General features: G+C 33.7%; 1 protein-coding gene across 6 annotated transcripts; it reads left to right on the top strand.

Annotated features, from left to right (window-relative positions):
* The first annotated feature begins 11,879 nt into the window (after window positions 1-11,879).
* On the top strand, window positions 11,880-18,575 carry LOC115959586 (UBX domain-containing protein 1-like). 6 transcript variants are annotated; one of them, XM_031078028.1, is made up of 11 exons: window positions 11,880-12,161; window positions 12,255-12,359; window positions 12,424-12,500; window positions 13,482-13,561; window positions 13,731-13,791; window positions 15,449-15,516; window positions 15,648-15,729; window positions 16,407-16,487; window positions 16,617-16,694; window positions 17,432-17,551; window positions 18,266-18,575. In XM_031078028.1, exons 2-11 carry the CDS (start codon window positions 12,266-12,268, stop codon window positions 18,446-18,448), a joined length of 924 nt encoding a protein of 307 aa, XP_030933888.1. In that variant the 5' UTR covers window positions 11,880-12,161; window positions 12,255-12,265; the 3' UTR covers window positions 18,449-18,575. The 6 variants fall into 6 exon arrangements, with proteins under 6 accessions (XP_030933888.1, XP_030933887.1, XP_030933891.1 ...); XM_031078027.1 differs by having other exon boundaries at window positions 16,611-16,694; XM_031078031.1 differs by lacking the exon at window positions 12,255-12,359 and having other exon boundaries at window positions 16,611-16,694.
* The last annotated feature ends 231 nt before the right edge of the window (window positions 18,576-18,806 follow it).

Here is an 18,806-nt window from a genome sequence, read left to right as displayed (position 1 = left end):
AAATAGTAATAATTCTTATATAAATGCGGTCTCCTCAGACCAATTTGTATTAAGAAAGTGGTTCATCCTCTTAATAAGATCTGCCTTTCCCTCCTTTTTAAAAAAAAAAAAAAAAAGCATAAATGTTGGGTTAAACTTCTACAAGTTAATTTTGTAAACTAAGGAAAGTGGTCACGTACCTTGGCTAAGTCCTGTTTTAAGGCTAGGAAGACTTCACGCTTCCTAAATGACCTTAGCTCGACCATGTCCTCTAGCCGGCATAGAGCCTTCTCCAGGCACTCATCTAGCAGGCCTGAGCTTCCCTTTTGGGGATCCCCCAAGTTAGCATCGTCCAACACCGGGTTTCCACAGCTGAGGGTGAAGAGGGGCCTCTAGATGGAAGGTTTCTTGGGCTGATTTCCCCCGAGCTCCTTGGAAGTCCCAGTAGAGGAATTCTTTTGGGGCCCTCTCCTTATTCGAGCTTCCTTAGTAGGGGGCTGATGGGAGGATTGGGAGACTTCCCCCTCTTTAGCACCGTTGGTGCCCTTGCCTCATTGGACCCTCTTTTGTTTCTTTTTAGCAGCATTCACGGAAGAGGTGCGTGTGGGGGCGGGAGTAGTTGGCCGGGTCATTACTGGCATGGCTGTGAGGGAACCTATACGCGAGGGGAGATAAGAACCATTAGATCCTGATCGAGCTATGGAACATGGGAGATAAGCAGCCGCTTGATACCATAAATGTGATATTGTGGATTCCGAAGCGTCAGGAGCGTGTTGGAGATAGGTGAAAGGACGTTAACACGTGGGAACACATAGGGCACGTGCATAGTTTACCTATGTGATTAAAACTTTGCTTTTGTCTCAAAGACTGTAGCCAACTTTTTAAGGGGGTTGTTGTGGGTGCCGAGGACCGATGATGGATATAAAGAGTTGCCATATAACTGTGAGGATGCCGTGATCCATGGACCCGAGAAGGAAAGGCGCCCAAGGAGGGGAAGAGATAAGTTAAAGTATTCTAAGGCATTCTAAGTAGGAGAGAGAATCTGAAGAGAGAGAGAGAGAGAGAGAATTAGTGATCATAGGGGAAATTTCTAGTTTTGAGTAACCTGTCACCTCCGCATTAAATGGTGGGCAACAGCTTTATCAATTGCATTTATGAGGAAGTGACCTGAACAGTGTAAGTCATAGCTAAATAAACTCCTTTCACCTCCTTCTTCAGATGTAAAAAGTGACAAGTGTCATGAGAGGAGGGATGTTAGGTAAGGATGGATGGTTAAGATGTGATAAAAGAAGGAGTATATAAGAAAAGTGAGGTTCATAGAGAGAGGGAGAAGGATCAAGAGACAAAGAAGAAACTAGAAGAAAATTGAGAGATAAGAGAGTGAATAGTAATAATTCTTATGTAAATGTAGTCTCCTCGGGCCAATTTGTATTGAGAAAGTGGTTAATCCTCTTAATAAGATCAACCTTTCCCTCCTTATTTTCCTTTTTGGGCGGAGTCCCCTTTTAGTTGTTTGTTTCCTTCTCTTATAAATTCATTGTTTTGGGCCACAGTTGGACCGATCCAGCCATTATTCTAAGTGGGCTTGGGCCGCTGGTTAATCTGGTCCCTAGAATAATAATAATAATAATAATTTTGATTTTTTAAATGTTTATTAATTTTGATTTTATGGTTTTCTCACTTAATAGTTCATTTAGCACAAAAAATTAAGAAAATTAAATTGGATTCTTTGATTTTGTATTGTAATAAATAGCTGCATCAAAATTAAGAAAATAGAATAAGAAATATGATATAAATTAGAGTCCAATTTGAGATTTAATTAAATTTTCTCTCAATTTTGACTCATATACACACACTAGCCTCATCACACGCGCTTTGCGAGTGTGATGAGGCTTTTTTATTTATTTATTAGTATTTGACTACTAATGTGAGAGATAAATGTGGAGGTGGGAAAAAAATAGTTTAGTGGTATAAAAAAATGGTACCTTGTGGAAAAAAAATAGTTTTATTTTTTTATATTTTTTCAAAAAGAAGAAGTATTATTGCTTGACAACTAATGTGAGAGAGGAATGTGGAGGTGAGAGAAAAAACTTTTTTTTTTGATATAGCTAAAAATTAAGAGTTACTAATTTTACATGTCTAGCCATATGATTTTTATTTTTGGATAATACCAGCTATTTTTAATACACATCAAGAGAAGGGAGAAGGTCTTAAAGAAACTGACAATAATGTATATCTAAAAGGGTCTAGCCCTATGATTTAAATCTTAGAAATGGATGAATTTGACAGTATTTTCGGAATTTAAAGGGAAGTTCCTTAATTAATAATATACATTAAACAGTGGTGTGTGTGTATATATATATATATTGGAAAGACTATTGGAATATCGGAAACAACGGCAAGGTTCAGCGTCTCAATTCAATGCATTCTTTGTAAAGGGAAAAAAAAAAAAATCGTCAACAAAAGTTTCTCTCTTTTTATTTCTATCCTTCATTGCTAGTAATTTAGAGACAGATGATTAGATAAACGATGGTGTTGGTTGCTGATACTTTGCTTTGTAGAGAGAATATGTGCAAGTTGGTGGTACAATAGCACTTCTACTTTGATCTTGTGCAATGTATCTAGGCTTGCCTATTCCACGCGCCTACATATCTCTTTTTAACACACACCTACTAAATAATATCTTTTGGTTGCTGATTTTTTTTTTTTTTTGGAGTATATTTGTATATTTTGGATTTGGATGTTAGGGTTGTAAAGTTCAAAGAAGATTTTTCTCCGAATGGACTTGGATTTGTGCAAATAGCACCCCACGATTTAAATCAAAAATAGGGAGAAAATTGCCAAATGCCATTTTCGGGCAAAAAAAGTAGTATTTTGCCCATTTTTCCAAACTAATTAGGAAAATGCCCCTCTTTTGAAACTCGATTTTCTCAAAATCGAGTTATAAAAAAAAAAAAATTTCCTGGAGCCTTATAATGGTGTTTTAAGGAGCTTATAGTGACATTTTAAGGATCTATAGTGGGAAACTACCACGTTAGGTTTGGAGAGAGATGGGACCGGTTTATCTCGGATCGGAGATGCCAACGGGGCGGGAATCCAAGTGGGGGACCTCTCTACCGCCTGTCTCTATCTCTTGTCAAGTATGCTCACTAGCTCTAATGAGTTAGCTCATTAGCTCATTTAGTTTAGCGCTTCGCGCGCTTTAGGCGTTAACTCTATCGCTGCGCTATGGTCAGTTCTGTTCATCTCAGCTGCTTTGTCTCTTTCTCGGGTACATCCCATACATACAAAGACTGGAGGAAGCAACTTCGCCAATGGTGCGTTTTGGAACTCAAGCTCCATGGAGTCGAGTTATATGTAATTTTTTTCCTTTTTTTTTGCCTATAACTCGAGTTCATGGAGCTCGAATTACAAAACGCCACTATATGTCCTTAAAACATCACTATAGGCTTCTTAAAAATACCACTATATGGTTTAACTCAATTTTGAGAAAATCGAGTTTCAAAAGAGGGGCATTTTCCTAATTAGTTTGGGAAGGAGGGCATAATACTGCTTTTTTTGCCCGAAAAGGGCATTTGGCAATTTTTTTCTCAATAATACTCCCTCCGTCCCATGTTGTTTGTCCTGTTTGAAAAGCCAAACTTTTTAAAGGAACATCATTTATTATCTTGTCTACTTTTTAAAAATGCATAAGTTTCCAAAACTACCCTTAACTAAATTTATCAAAAAATTGAATTATTAATAAAATAGGGGTATAATAGGAATATTAGTAAATTAATGACTTTTATTTTTAAAAACAGGACAATGTTTTGAGACATCCTAAAATGGAATAGAGGACAAACAAAGTGGGATGGAGGGAGTAGTAAATAAGTGGAAAATAAATAATAAGCACACAGAATATAAAAATTTACATAGTTTGGCAAACAGTTTACTTCCACGACGATGACAAAGAAATTTCACTATAAAAATAGAAATATACAATAGTATAAAAACTCAAATTTCAATTACACCATTACACTATTTTCAAGAAAACACAAGACTAGAAGCGACTACCTCTCTTTTCTATTTTCTTTGATGCGGCTACATTGCTAGGTTTTGGAATTTTCTTTGACTTTGCAGCATAGTAGAATATATATATATATATATATATATATATATTATGCTAATATTAGGTCAATTGGGAAAATCCTTCTCCACATTGTATTTGGTTAATTGACTAACATGGGCTTGGCAATTCATAGCCACAAGAGCCCACATCAACGTATTTGGATTTGGATCTAGTGCACCATATAATAACCTTAACTATTGCACCATAATTTAATCTGAATAGTTGGGATGATGAAAAGAGATGAAAGATAATGAGGTGGATCTTCAAGTGTATTTGTGTGGAGCAATATTTGGAGACAGAATTAAGTTAGATGGTAGAATTTGAAGAAGAAATTTACTAATTCCTTTGTTTGGTGACCTTAATTAGAGGAAATTGCATTTTTTCGCATGAAATTTTAGTTGAGATTTAAGGTCACAAATTTCATTTTCAAATTTAGTCAGATCAAGCATTACTTTCCACATTCCTCTCTCAGGCCTTCTTTCGATTTTTCCCCTTCCCCATTCTTTCTATTGCTTCCTTCAAATCTTTTTCCCCTTCCTCATTCTTTCCATTGCTTCCTTCAGAAAAAAGTTTGGTGATCAAATCTTCACCAAACCCTTTTTTTTAGAATCATATTTTCACCAAACTTAAGAAATTAAATAGACACATGTCAAAAAATTATAACTCAATTTAAAATTCAATTTATAAATCTAATTGAATTTTCTCTTAGTTTTTATTTTAGATAATAATAATAATAAACAATAATAACATTTGATTTTCACCGATGAACCACTTCTTAATTTCACTTTGAGCATATCTTGATTTATGGACATGTTATAATGACTATTTTGACCCCTAGCCCAACAAACCCAAACTGTACATAAATTGTATGCATGATCGTTATGGCCCAACACAATCAAACTTATTGGTAGGCTTTACCCCTTGTTTATTATTACTATTTATAATTATGAATAATGATATAAAAAGAGGAAAGAGAGGATGGCCCAGCCTACCTCCATCTTTGGATGATTGGACCCAATCAAAGAAGGGAGGAGATGGAGATTGGACTGTTCCACAAACAAAAAACAGTTCAACAGGCAATATCATGGAAAAGAAAATTTACATCTCCAGGAACAAAATTAAAATCCCAGCAAGAGAGTGAGCTTAAGGTTAAGGCCGATTTAATATCAGATAGGAAAGGAGCAAGGAAGCATGGAGGAAGTGAGTGAAGATGCAATAGGGCTTTAGTGACTTCTTTAGAGTCTCCTTCAATGATAACATAGTGGAGGTTGTGGTGGACTGCAAGTTTGATTGCTTGGAATGCTGCTTAGCAGATGGGGAAGAAGGCAGATTGGGCAAAAACAGCATCTCCATATTCATTCCATCTTGAACAAATAGGAGATGATAATTATTAATGATGACTAAGCTGAGCAGTGATCAAAATATGACTTGAAAATATTTCCAGCATCTCCCTGTGGTTTTGGAGTGTGCCCTGCAAAAATAATCTGATTTCTAATCCACCAAATTGGTAGGCTTTACCTGCTACCAAGTTCAATCAGTCCCTTGACATATATAGTAACCAAAGAACACATGATATGATAAAGGTGGCAATTTTCGCTTGTATAATGTATTATGTATGTGCAACTAGGGGATATAATTATTGCTTTCCAACTCAATGAAGCTTGGTTTTAGGCTTTACCTTCACCCTTGACACTGCCAAGTTCAGTCACTTGCATTCTCACAGCCTGGTGCACATACAATGTGTGACTACCAAATGGAGCCAAGACATGAATTTCCTAAGAATTGACCAACCTTTGAATTAAGGGGAATGTTAGCTTTATACAATGGTAAGCTTTATACCCTTTCAAACCTTATGCCTGGGCTCTACTAGGGGCCCTGCCAATTTTTTTTTTTTGGGGTGGAGATGACAAAATTAAACTTCCCAGTTCTATGTAATGGTAAAGCATGACCAGGTAGTATAATGTACAACAAAAAACAGGTTCACAAGAACAAAAACAAAGGGCCAGTTTTCCAATAGCTTATAGTAGTTAGAGCCTCACTCAACCTGCCCTCTCCCAGCTGCTGCATGCAGGAAAGTTGAGTCTGAATATCTCTATAAGCCAAAATGTCAGAGCAATCGGCAAGAAGCTACTTTAAAACATTCAAATTTCCTCCTCTATCAGCAGCATGAACAGCCTTGTTCATCATCTCCCACTTGTAAACTGAAGGTATATCCCCAATGTGCTCCACCATATTCTCCTTCCCCAACGACAAGTAAAACCTCAGAACTCTTACTCCTGGCTGCTGCATAAAGCATATCAGTAACACCATATTCTCCTTCCCCCAGAGACAAGAAAAGGGTTCCCGTCAAGAAGTTCTAGAACAAGACCCAAGTCTCCATTGAGGCAGCAGTATACATAAGCCATCCTCCATATCCAGCTCTACTGAGAGAATTTTTCCCTCTTGGATTCACACTCAACAAGAAGTCTTCTTGCAACCTTAGATATATATTTAAATTTCCATGGAAGAACATCATTTAATATATATATATATATATATACTAAAAATATCAGTTCAAAGTAAACAATCCCTAATCAGCCACCCTCCTGCCAACAAGCCTATACAAGGTTTGACTAGAGATCAAGACCAATCATAAGGTGTCAATACTTCAATCTATAAACTAAACTAGAAATAGTTGGTATTGTTGGTTCTGCTTTTGTGCCTTCAAATGCTATCGAAAACAAAGTAAACTCTTCTTTTTTAATGCGGCATCCAAGTGCTGCCTTACTCAATGACCATTGGGTTCAGTCAAATAATATACTTTACCTCAAGGACAATCACACATCATAGAAGAAAAAAACTTTAACAACTAGAATGGTTAAAAATGATTTAAGAAATAGCAGTTTGAAAATCCATTTATGCTTAGAAAAGCATTATTTTCAAGCTAGAATGGTTAAAAATGTTGTAGATGAAGGATGAAAACAGTTCACATATCCCTGACAAGGCACTTGCTAATGCCCATGTCAGAAAGCTTTGCAAATAAAGATCTTTCCTTGATTATCAACACATTTTGGGGCTTTAAGTCCCAATGAATGATTCCCAATTCATGCAAATTCACAAGCCCAAAAACACCCGTTACAAATATAAGCTAGAGGGTTAGAAAGATGCCGATCAAATATAGATAATACTACATGAAAAATGCCTACTGAACAAGGGCATTTAGCCTACACTTTGTTCACATGGTCTTGACAGGCACATAGAGCCATATTAAAGCATTGAAATTTAAATAAACAATATGCAGTTCTTCCACTTACTCACTGAACTTATGGGCAGTTCAAAAGACTTTTTGTAGTCCAAAGAAAATTTCCAAGGTTCTATCAAAACAACCCCTGGAATATATCTTCTATAAAATACCACTGTTACAAATATAAGTAAACAATCGGAACAATAGAATGCTACAATCATATCTTCCACTCCCATCCCACTTTGATAACTTAACCAAGTTTACGCATCTACTGAGACTTCCAAGATTCACAACAAGAGCACATTTATTCCAAAAATCTAGTGAACAATAGAATGCTAAAATCAGAGATGGACTCTTCAGTAACATATGATTCAAAGTTTTAATTCTCATATCATATTTGTTCCATTTTAATTTTCCTTGAATTTTCTAGACTAAAATTGTCGCTCTTTTATAATTGCTTGGCGCTTGGGTGCTAAGAAAATGTGGGAAAATAAAAGGAAATATGGTTTTTCTTTTTTTTTTTGCTTTGTTTGGTTGATAAGAAATTAGAAGAAACTGAAAGCTGACTGAATTGAACCGATTGAAATGCAGTCACTTTGGTTTGGTGTCAGTGCCAAATATGGCAAAAACTGAAAACATCAATTTGACGGAAAAATTGAAACTGACCAATTTCACCCCTAGTCATAAGTATTCTAAAATTAAAGAAATACTGTGTGCTCTTTAATCAATAAACCAATTGAAAAGAAAAGCTTTCATTTAATAACACACAGATCGCATATGCAACCATGTATAATGCCATACTAACAAAGATGTACACATATCCAAACGCAACAAATTAGAATTCTAAAATGATCAATATGGTCGCTTAAACAATCAAGTACAAAGGATTCAAAAAATCAAATCGAATCTAAACAGAGAATATACAAAAAAATCTTGAGAGTGCAACATCAGCATGCAGATCATCGGTGATACTTGGACTTCTTGGCGAAATTAATGTCAGGCTCAGGCTTAGGCATGTCTCTCAAATCTACCAATTGAATCTTTCTTTTGGCATTTTGAACTTGTTGGTACCTCAATTGTAGCTTTCTTTTTGAAGATTCCAATTTCAACTCTAATGAGTTCCCCTTCACCTTTCCCTCCTCTTCCTTTTGGATCTCTTGCTTTTCAGAACATGTGTTGATGGCTTGCGTTGATGAACTTGATTCCATCTGTTGTTGTTGTTGCTTTTCGGAACATGTGTTGATGGCTTGAGTTGAAGAACTTGATTCCATCTGTTGTTGTTGCGCTTTCCTTTGCCGCCATGCAGCCAAATTGATCTTGACCACAATCCTCTCTTTCTTTCTTATCCCATCATCACCGTTCATCATGGTGGTACTAGAACAACAAGAGTCAGTAGTGCAAGTAGAATCCGTAACAGTCTTTGCATCACTCTCCTTGTTATAGTCCTCCAACTTGAAGTCTTTAGGAACCTTCATCCTAATAACATTGCATGCTTTCCTTTTCTTTTCACCGCTCATGGCGGCACTACTGGTACTGGCAGAAGTAGAAGACAACATTGAGATTGCTGATTCCTCGTCACACCCAGAACCAGAAAAGAGCGTCTTCTTCTTCTTGTTGCTATTCAAGTTACGATGCTGCATTCCCATACGAGTGCTCGCATCTAAACCCAAAAGCACAGACATAGCCATGGCCGGTCGGCTACTGAAAACTTTGGCGAAAGAGAAAATCTTGGAGAGAAAGTAATTTGTTTCTTTTTTGCTTTTTTTTTTGGTTTTGTTGCTTAATTTAGTTTCTTCTCAAAGTCAGATATTAATACAAAATAGAACCGACTTCAATGAGTGTAAAACCTTGTAGGACTAGGAGTTCTTGGTTTCCAAAAACTAGTAGGCAAGAATAGCATGATACAAAGGGCTTAATAAAAGTAATGGCGCGTGTACTCCATAGTCCGTGTAATACAAAGGGCTTAATAAAAGTAATGGCGCGTGTAATACAATGGCTTAATAAAACTATTTTTTTGTAAAATAGTTTATACCTATAACATTATTTTGCTAGAAATATTCGGCTAAACCTAAATAAATTGTATTAAAGCTTAGTTTAGTTTGACATTGCCAAAAAGTTACTTCTCTTTGTTGCATACCCTTAGGGCAGCCCAACATAATCTATGGCAAAAATTTTATGTAGGGTCTTTAATATGTAAATATTAATTAAATAAAGTTATTTAATATTAATCAAATTAAAGTTAATTTGATACATTAAATACATAATTTGATGAATAATACCAACTAAATTAATGTTAATTTCACATAGAGAATTGAATATCATAGTTGAACCATAAATATTAATAAAAAGAAATAGAAATATATTACAGTTAAAAAAATATAATTTATTTTGAATATATGACGATGCATAAAGTTGTGATCTAATTTTTTATTTTATATCTTGTTTTTAAAAGAGGGAGATATATATATATATATATATATACACATTATATTATTTGGTGTGGTTTTGTAAGATATCAGTTTACAAAAATTAAAGTCTCAAACTATTAGGGAAGATTAATCTATAATTGATGATTTAACACATTTAAAACATTTTTTTGAAACATTTCAGGGTTCTATTGGTCTTGTACTTTAAGAGTCTTAATAGGAATGAAAAGAAAAAATGTGCTAAAAGCACTATAAAAACAACCTTTAAAAAATTTGTAGTATCCTTAACATTACTAATTTAAAAAAAAAAAATGCTAAACCTATAAAAAATATATATAGTGTATGTTTGGATAGTGCGTTTCACGTCTGCGTCCGCGTTTTCCTTTTTTTTTTTTTTTTTTTTTTTTCAGCCGCATATTGTTGACTTTTCAGCCATGAACAGTGACTTATGTACTGTTCATGGGCCCCACAAACTCCACTTTTTATCAACTTTTTCATTAAAAATGGGTCCCACGGTACTATTTACACATTTAAAAATTATTTTACTACAGTGTTTTCAGTTTTCAGTTTTCAGTTTCAACAAAATAAGTTCTATCCAAACAGACCCATAATTTTAAAAAAATTTGGGTATTTAACCATGGGAAGTGGGGCCTTTTTCCCCAAGGGGAATTTATTTTTTTGGTGGGGCCTTAGGCCGGCCGTGTACACCCTATGGTTTTCCATATAAAGGGAGCAAAGGCTCGTTTGTGAAGATGATGATTATTCTCTATTAAAGGTATTGGTAGAAATAAATTTATGTTCTTATGTTAATCTTTTCTGTCTTCCAACATTGGTATTGAACCGAAACTTTGTGCCTCTATTTTCATGCATTAGGTTGGTTATTTTAGAAAATTAATTATATGGCTAGAATGTACGCCTCTCAAGCTATGAAATATGATTTTCTTGATTTATTTATAAAATGAAAAAGACACAAAGGATCGAAGTTTGAGTTGAGATTTTTGTTTTTCTCAAAAATGAGGGTTTTAGAGGTTGAAGACAACCTCCAAGGGGGAGCCCTACTTGGGCCACTGGAGAGTACATTAAGTGGAGACTTTTCCAACAGTTGGTCTCCCTCAAAATCACCACCAACAGATTGTACAACAATGCTATAAATACGATAAATTATGCCTTTTAAAAAAAAAATTTATTATAGCATATTAAGATGACAAATTGTGATTTAAGTAATATCATTTTTATTGTGACCATTATTGCTTAGATAGAGTTGAGTTGGAGCTGAGTAATTTCATTTGATGTGAGTATATAGTTTAGATTGAAGCAAATGGACACCACTTTAGGTATTACATATTTATTTATCAGTAAAGTTAGGGTCATAACAAAAATCACAATATTTTCAAAACATCCCTTTACAATTTTCCTTCTACCTCACATCTGTGCCCATCACAATCTATTATTAAATTTTGTTTTAATGGTATATGTATGAAATGGTAGGCAAATAAGGTGTTATTGTATATCTTTGTTATTTTTTTTTTTTTTTTTTTTTTTTTTTTTTTACATTAATGGGGTAAGAGGATTTCTACTTTTATATCGTCTTTATTGGAATTGGAAATACGAAAAAGTGGTAGTTGAATTATAAGAAAAATAATTTAAAAAAGGCATTTAATCACAAACCCAATCTAATAAATGACTCCTTCTTAAAAACAGTAATTAGGAAAAAAAAAAAAAAACACTAACGACTTGCTAACAATTGTGCGACTATGAATGGTTTCTACTTTTTACTTACTACTAATCATATGAATCCATAACTTTTTATCAACAATTCATAGTGACATAAGTTAGCGTATCGTTGTGGACTCTAGTTAGCTCACCTGGTAAAGTCTTTGATAGTTGAATAAAAGATCTGGAGTTCAATTTTTACCTACACCAAAAACTGATTGATGTTTTAGTATGATGATAAAGAGCGGACACATAAATTGAAACTCTCTCTCTCAAAAAAAAAAAAAAAAAAAAAAAAAAAAAAAAAAAGAAAAAAAAAGGGTTAGCTTATCGTTAAATTGGGATGAAAATTGATCTGTCACGTTGGCCCAATTGATTTGGTGTTTTAACCGATAACCAAGTTTTGCTTTGAACTTTGTTATCAAAAAAAAAAAAAGTTTTGCTTTGAAGGCAAACGAAAGGTATAAATACTACTATTGAAAAGAAACCCTCTATTATAGTATAAAGAATCAGAAAAAGGTTGAGGAAATTGCTTTGTTCCACAAACAGTAAAGAATCATCTTCCTCTTCAATGGCGCTCTATTTTCTATATTGCTTTGATTGTAGGGCTTCTTTCTTTGAAGCCCCTAGAACTACTTCCAACCACAATTTATACCTTACCCTGACCTGGGTTTTCACCAAATTCAATCAAACCCACTCCAGCTCCAACAAGGTATTGTCTTTCTGTTTCATCCTCAAGCAATTTTGATTGATTCCTATCTGTTTGTTGAATTGACTGTGTAAAGTTATTCAATGCATCCAACAGCTTTTGTAGAAATGGCTGTTCCACAAGTCAACAAGAAACTGCTTGATGAACTTGAAGCCATGGGATTTCCAAGGCCAAGAGCAACACGAGCTCTTCATTTTTCTGGTCTGTCTATTTTTGTTTTCCTAACTGTGAATGAACATGAATAAATGTTTGTGTTAATAATCAGGTAATTCTAGCTTAGAGGCAGCTATAGAATGGGTGATTGATCATGAGAATGACTCAGACATTGATCAGATGCCCTTGGTATGAATATGATTTCTCATCTTCGTTCTCTTCTTTGCTTACATTGCACATGGATTTTTTATTTACTTATTTTTGGTATTCTTATTCAATGATATCCTTATTTTTAAACTTCAATCTTTATCAAATAATGAAGTCTCTAGTATAGTACCATATCCTCAGTCATGCTGAGAAATAACACTAAAACTATAGTTTGAAGTGGGTTTGTGTTTCACAAAACCAAAATATTTGATATTCACATTGTATCTTCTTGTATACCTTTTTTTTTTTTCCTTCCTGGGTTAATAAGTCTAATATTCAAAGGGGCAAGATGCCCAACAAAAAGAAGAATTCCTTTAAAATAAAAGAAAAGAAGTGAGAAAAATAGAGATAAGGTTATTGTATGGCATAGTCGGCTATTTCATTTTGAATAGAACTCACAAATAATTGTTAAAAAAAAAAAATCCTGATCCCAATTGCTAATTTTGATCTTATCCGTCAATTTTAAAAGATTGCTTGGGGACTCAAAACTGTAATACTCTTGGTTTGATATTGAAATAAAGAGAAACATTTTAAATAGAACATATATTGGCCAGTAATCTTCAGCTTTTTTATTTTGGGTATATCTACCAGGTGTCTGCTTATTATAAGATAGAGGGTGTTCATACAATTGAAATTCTTTCTCATATACATGCTTGTTTAGCGGACGGTTTTGATTGGGTAGTAAGAGCTGAAGTTTATACGGAACAGTCAATTGTTGTTTAGCTAAGTATCTTTTCTAATATGATCTTGTTTTTATCAGTTTGTTTTTGTGGGTAGCTTTTGAGATTTGGAATTTGACTTTATCTTTGCTTCTTGTAAACTCCGTTTCATTGAAAGGAGGTGGAGAGAAAAAAATTGTCTTTGGTGAATATGTTGATACATTTTTTACATGAACTTATAAAATCTTTGGTGTTGCACATACTGTCACTAGATTAGTTTGCTTGACTGTTTAACTTCTCCCAGGTAGCAGTGGATATTGATCTTGACTCACCTCAACCTTTCGATATCACAGAACAAATGAAAATAAAGGCACAGGAACTAAGGTTTCCTTTTCTGTTTTTCTAGAACTCCCCCTCAGATTCTTTCTCCTCTTTTGACCTTTTATATATAATTCTTTAATCTGGTTGAATATTTGAAAAAAATTTCAGATTGATCTTACTATTTCTGGCTAACTGGTTCCTTTCCATGACTACTTATGTTGTTGAGTTTCAGGAATAAATCACATAAGAAGAAAGAAGAAGAAGAAAAGAAACTGGAAAGGCAAAGGGAGAAGGTATTATGCAGTTATTTCTATGGTTTACTCTTTCCTTATTTGATAGCTCCTTTACGGATTTACCTTGCCTTTTCTAAATCTTGTTAAGAATTTTGATTACCCTTTTAACTTTTTTACTGCTTTTTCTCTAATGGAAGACAAAGAGAGATTTGGGGAGGGATGGGGGTAGATAGTTAAAATAGTGCTTTAAAACACAAGTAGAAAATGTGTATAGTATGAGAAATTTTAAAGTGAAGCTGGCAATTTATTAGTATCAATTGATATATAATTAATCTCTTTAAAGCTTGCCTTGGTGTGATAGCAAGTGCCTTCCACCAAAAGTAGGTTGCAGGTTTGAGTCTAGGAATTAGCCTCTCCAGAAAAATGGGGGTAAGGTTGCCAATCAATCACCTCTCCTAGATCCCACAATAGTGGGAACTTTATGCATTGAGTATGACGTTTTCCTTTTTTAAAAGCTTGCATATATTGTCTATTGGTTCATAAAATATGACATTAGGAATAATATGCAACTTATTGTACAAATAATGATTAATGCAAGTTTTTCTACATATATCCTTGCAGTTTTCTCCTAAGTAGACTCTTCTATACTAGAAAATTACCATGATTATAATGATAAATTCAATATCATGGTTGAGATGATTTAATGAATGGAATGTGAATGGCAGCTCCTTTTGAAGAATTATAAGAGGCAAAAAGTTGGTTTTAATGTTCAAGCCATAAAATATGGAGTGTTTTGGACTCTTGGGATCTTGCTTAGCTAGCCTAAATTGAAGAGTCTTATTTTATTGTTTATCTAAGTAATGTTGTTTCTTGTTTAGTTTTAATTAATCTTTATTAAAGTTTGGGTAATTTGATAATTTCTAGATTCTTGGGATTTGGCTATACCAAAGGCCCATGAGTCGTATATTATGTTTTGAACTCCTTTTCTTTTTATTCCAACTACAAGATTAATTGTCGAACTTGAAACATTTGCTAGTCACACAGAGAAAATTCATGATAACTTAAGAAGAATTGTTGCACTTAGGAATGAGAAATACAAGGCTCAAACTAATATTAGAAGATTATTTTCCGAATTCAATGATGGAGATATGATTATGGTTCATATACGAACTTGGTTTAGTATTCTTTTTCTTTTTATTTACAAAAACTTAGTATTTATAGGCCTTTATACTATAAATTCATTGAGAGATGTGAGTTTTAATAAAATTATTGTAACTTTTTTTTTTGGGAAAATAATTATAGTAGGTTTCTTAAAACCTTGCCTAGGTTTATCATTCAATTCATTGTTTTACCATCAATCAAACATCAAATTCTTTTCAGGATTCATCAAGATTCAATCCTTTTTTATTATCTAACCTTAAGTTCTTAAATATCCAAACCCATTCAAGAATATTTCAAGAACATATCAAGAAGCCTAATATAGTTGAATTTCTTAAAGATCTTATATCATGATTCCTAAATTCTTTTTACCTCTGAAAGACATTATTCAACAGTGAACTTGCCATAGCTTTTTTATATTTTAGAACATATTATTGATGCTTCATTGTTGGTTTTTGTCAAATCAAACTCTTCTGTTTGTACTTTGGGATTCTGTTAAGAGCTCGTTTCATGTACTTGGCATTTATTTATAAAGACTTTTGTTGTGCTATTGTTCCAGGAGAGGATTCGAGCTAGTAAGGACCTCACTGAGGCAAAGCGAATTCTAGAAAGCAATGAAAAACAACGGTCTGTCTTAACTTAGTAATTGTTTTTTCTATTTGGCAATTTTATGTCTATTTATCCCTTATTGTCTTTAAATACATTAGATTTTATTTCCTTCTATCTTAAATATTAATATATTCACTTTGTTTTTTCAGTTATTTAGCCTTGAAAAAAAAAGAAGAGAAGGAAGAAAAAAGGGCAAGGGAGAAAATACTTAAGAAACTAGAACATGATAAGGTACTAGAAAAATTTTTCCACATTTCATTGTGCTTAGAACAATTATTAATAGATTATAATTTTTTTCTAGTAGATTATGTGTGTGTTTGGGAATCATTGAAAACATTTTAGCTTTTAGCTTTTTGTCTTTTTGTTTTTGTTTTTGTTTTTTGTTTTTTTTTGTTTTTTTCCAAATAATCTAACTTTTAGCTCTTTGTAACGCATTTAACATAAAAAATAAAAATAAAAAAATTATAAAAAAATAAATGTTACCAAAAACTATATCTTTCGATAAACACTGTGCAAATAAGTTACCGAAAATACACAATTCCCAAATGAAAACTTTATATTATAGATTTCGCTATCATTGTCCTTAATACACCTTTTCCCTAGGGCCTGCCCATTTCTATGGAAGGAGAATTTTTTATCTTTACAGTATTTTATGGTCAATAAAACTAGAGAGAAATATGTATTTTGTGGAAGTTGTGCTAATACAGGAAAAAAGTTTTCAAAAAATATTCTCAAAGAACTTGAAGTAAGCAACAACCAAGAATAGAAGAGAGACTAATGGGTTTTTATTTTATTTTAAATTTTATCAAGTGATAATTTATATTTTTTAGTTCATTATTCCTGATTTGAGGTTTAATACATTTCTCAAGAATTTTCCATGACTCAAAAAACTATGCATGTCTTCATAGGTAGAAAGGAGGTCAAGACTTGGATTGCCACCAGAAAGTCCATCTGTAAAACCTTCCACTCATTTGTTGCAGGAAAAAACGGTACAGTTATTTTGAAAGTGATGTTTATAGAACTTAGCACTCTTCTGTGCCATTGCATAATATAAATTTCTTTACTTGAACTAGAGGGCAGAGTTATTTTGATGTTGTTCTTTTTATTATTAGTTGCAGACATCATTGCCTCTGAAGTCTGTAACAAATGCAGAGCAGATGAGAGAATGTTTAAGGTCTCTTAAGCGCAATCACCAGGTAAATTGCTCATAGTGTAACAAGCACAAGAGTTCGGAGACATTTCAAAAATAGATTGGTTTATGTGTTTTATGACATTATTGTAGAACCATCACATTATAAGTGGTTTCCTAAACTATTTTTAGCAACTTCATTCTGTGGTTAGAGTGTGCTTCAATTTCCTCGTCATATGTTTCAAAAGCAAAGCATAGTGTTGAAGTTTTCCTAAATAAAAATTCTGGTATAGTGGACTTCTTATATGTGAAACATTTGAATAGAGGGTGGTTTTTTTTTTTTTTTTTGGAAATCCATTGGGCTAAAGATCTTCACAAATAAATTGTCACAACAATGAATTTCCTTTGCATTTGAGTTTTCAGATAAATGGGAGGTACTACATCTTATTATTTACAAGATAGATAGCTCTCCACGACCTTGTACTAAAAAGCTCCTTGCTTTACATACAAATACTTAAAGAAAGAAAGCGCATGCTTGAATTCTTGAAAGCCTTTTAATTAAACTAAGGTGAAGATACATGCACCTGTTATAGTATAAATCATATGCATAGGATATTTTTAGGGTGCCTGCCATAGATATTTTTTGCATTTCTTTGACTTGTGAACTTTGGGTTTCACCAGTCCCAAATGTAGTCCATTTTTGTTAGTTAAGATTGTCACATGCTATTTCATTAACTTCTATATTTTACATGTTACTCTGTCAGCAGCCTGATTCCCCCTGCCTTTTTCTATTTATTCGTCTAGAATGATGGTGCCAGAGTTAGGAGGGCCTTTGAAACTCTTCTGATCTATGTTGGAAATATCGCAAAAAATCCTGATGAGGAAAAATTTAGGAAGATTCGACTTACTAACCCATTATTTCAGGTAAACAATTTCTTTGATTGATGTGGTTGTTTGGGGGGGGGGGGGGTGTTGCTGAGGTTTGATCATGTTGTTTAACCCTCCATACCAACTATATGAGTAATCTGAACTGATTGAATCAAGTAGAGACCATTTGTTATCTCCACCAAAGTCTAGATTGTCCTTTTGATGGAAACTTTTGGGATAGGTTATTGCCACAAGACACTGGTAATGCCAAGTTATTTTCCACGGAAATTAGGTTACTTTTGGTTCGGTTTTGGATTATTATTGGGTTCACTTTCATGATTTTTAACTAGTAAAAAATAATACATTAATTCGCCAGGCTCATTTGTATGAAATATGTAGCCTCATTAGTCATGATGAGAGTCAAGAGCTCTCCATCCTGATTGTTGGATCACCATATTTAGTTTTCTTTTGATCTCTACTGTCAAGTAATGCATAGATTTGACGAGTGTTATCCTCTTTGTAGCCTTAAATTGAACGGTCTTAATATCTACTGCTTTTATGGTTTGTCACTATTTCCTGTTACATTTGTAGACCAGCATGTTCCTCTGTATAAACACGATATACCCAAAGAAAAAAGAGAAGGGTTTCATAAACATCGCTAAAATTTGGCATATAATATTTTTATTTGTTTTTCTTGGTTTAGGTGTACTTCTATTGTAAGATTTCTACTCTAGTCATTTATTTATTCTTTAGCTATTTAACACTTAACAGGATAGAGTTGGGAACTTGAGAGGAGGTATGGAATTTCTTGAGCTCTGTGGGTTTGAGAGAACAGAAGGAGACGAGTTCTTGTATCTTCCTGATGATAAGGTCGACATGGAAATTCTAAACACAGCTGGGTCTGAATTGAAGTCTGCAATGACCAACCCCTTCTTTGGGCTTCTAAGTGTGTAAGAGAGGATTGTACTATGATTTTAGGTCAAATGACTTGGGTCTAAAACTTGGCCACAAAGAGAATGGTAAAAAATTACCCAATTGGGAATGCCGTGTATTTGTCTGGTGTTTGGTTCCTCACCATGGCCATGGGCTTAAGAAAATTGTAGTGCATACAAAAGAAAGAGCTTGAGAATGAATGAAAATTATTCATGGTATGCATCTTTGATCTCCAAGGAATATTCTTCCAAATTTCTACTTTAAAATTTTCTGCAGATTTTTCCTTGACTCTGCAAATTTAATGGCAAAGGCTTTCTGTTCCACCTCTCTCTCTCTCTCCCCAAATTTAATTGGCCAATGCAATTTTATATCTTAGACA

This window comes from Quercus lobata, chromosome 9 (genome assembly GCF_001633185.2).
Source record: "Quercus lobata isolate SW786 chromosome 9, ValleyOak3.0 Primary Assembly, whole genome shotgun sequence".
NCBI classification, from domain to species: Eukaryota; Viridiplantae; Streptophyta; class Magnoliopsida; order Fagales; family Fagaceae; genus Quercus; species Quercus lobata.
Note: the sequence above shows the minus strand (reverse complement) of the source record. Positions and strands in the feature narration are given on the sequence as shown.

Bases quoted from the DNA above. Each gene is read 5' to 3' on its own strand.
- LOC115959586 (XM_031078027.1), top strand. From the start codon at position 12,266: ATGGCTGTTCCACAAGTCAACAAGAAACTGCTTGATGAACTTGAAGCC. The intron at 12,501-13,481 runs GTATGAATATGA...AACTTCTCCCAG, and splicing joins ACATTGATCAGATGCCCTTG to GTAGCAGTGGATATTGATCT. The intron at 15,730-16,406 runs GTACTAGAAAAA...ATGTCTTCATAG, and splicing joins AGAAACTAGAACATGATAAG to GTAGAAAGGAGGTCAAGACT.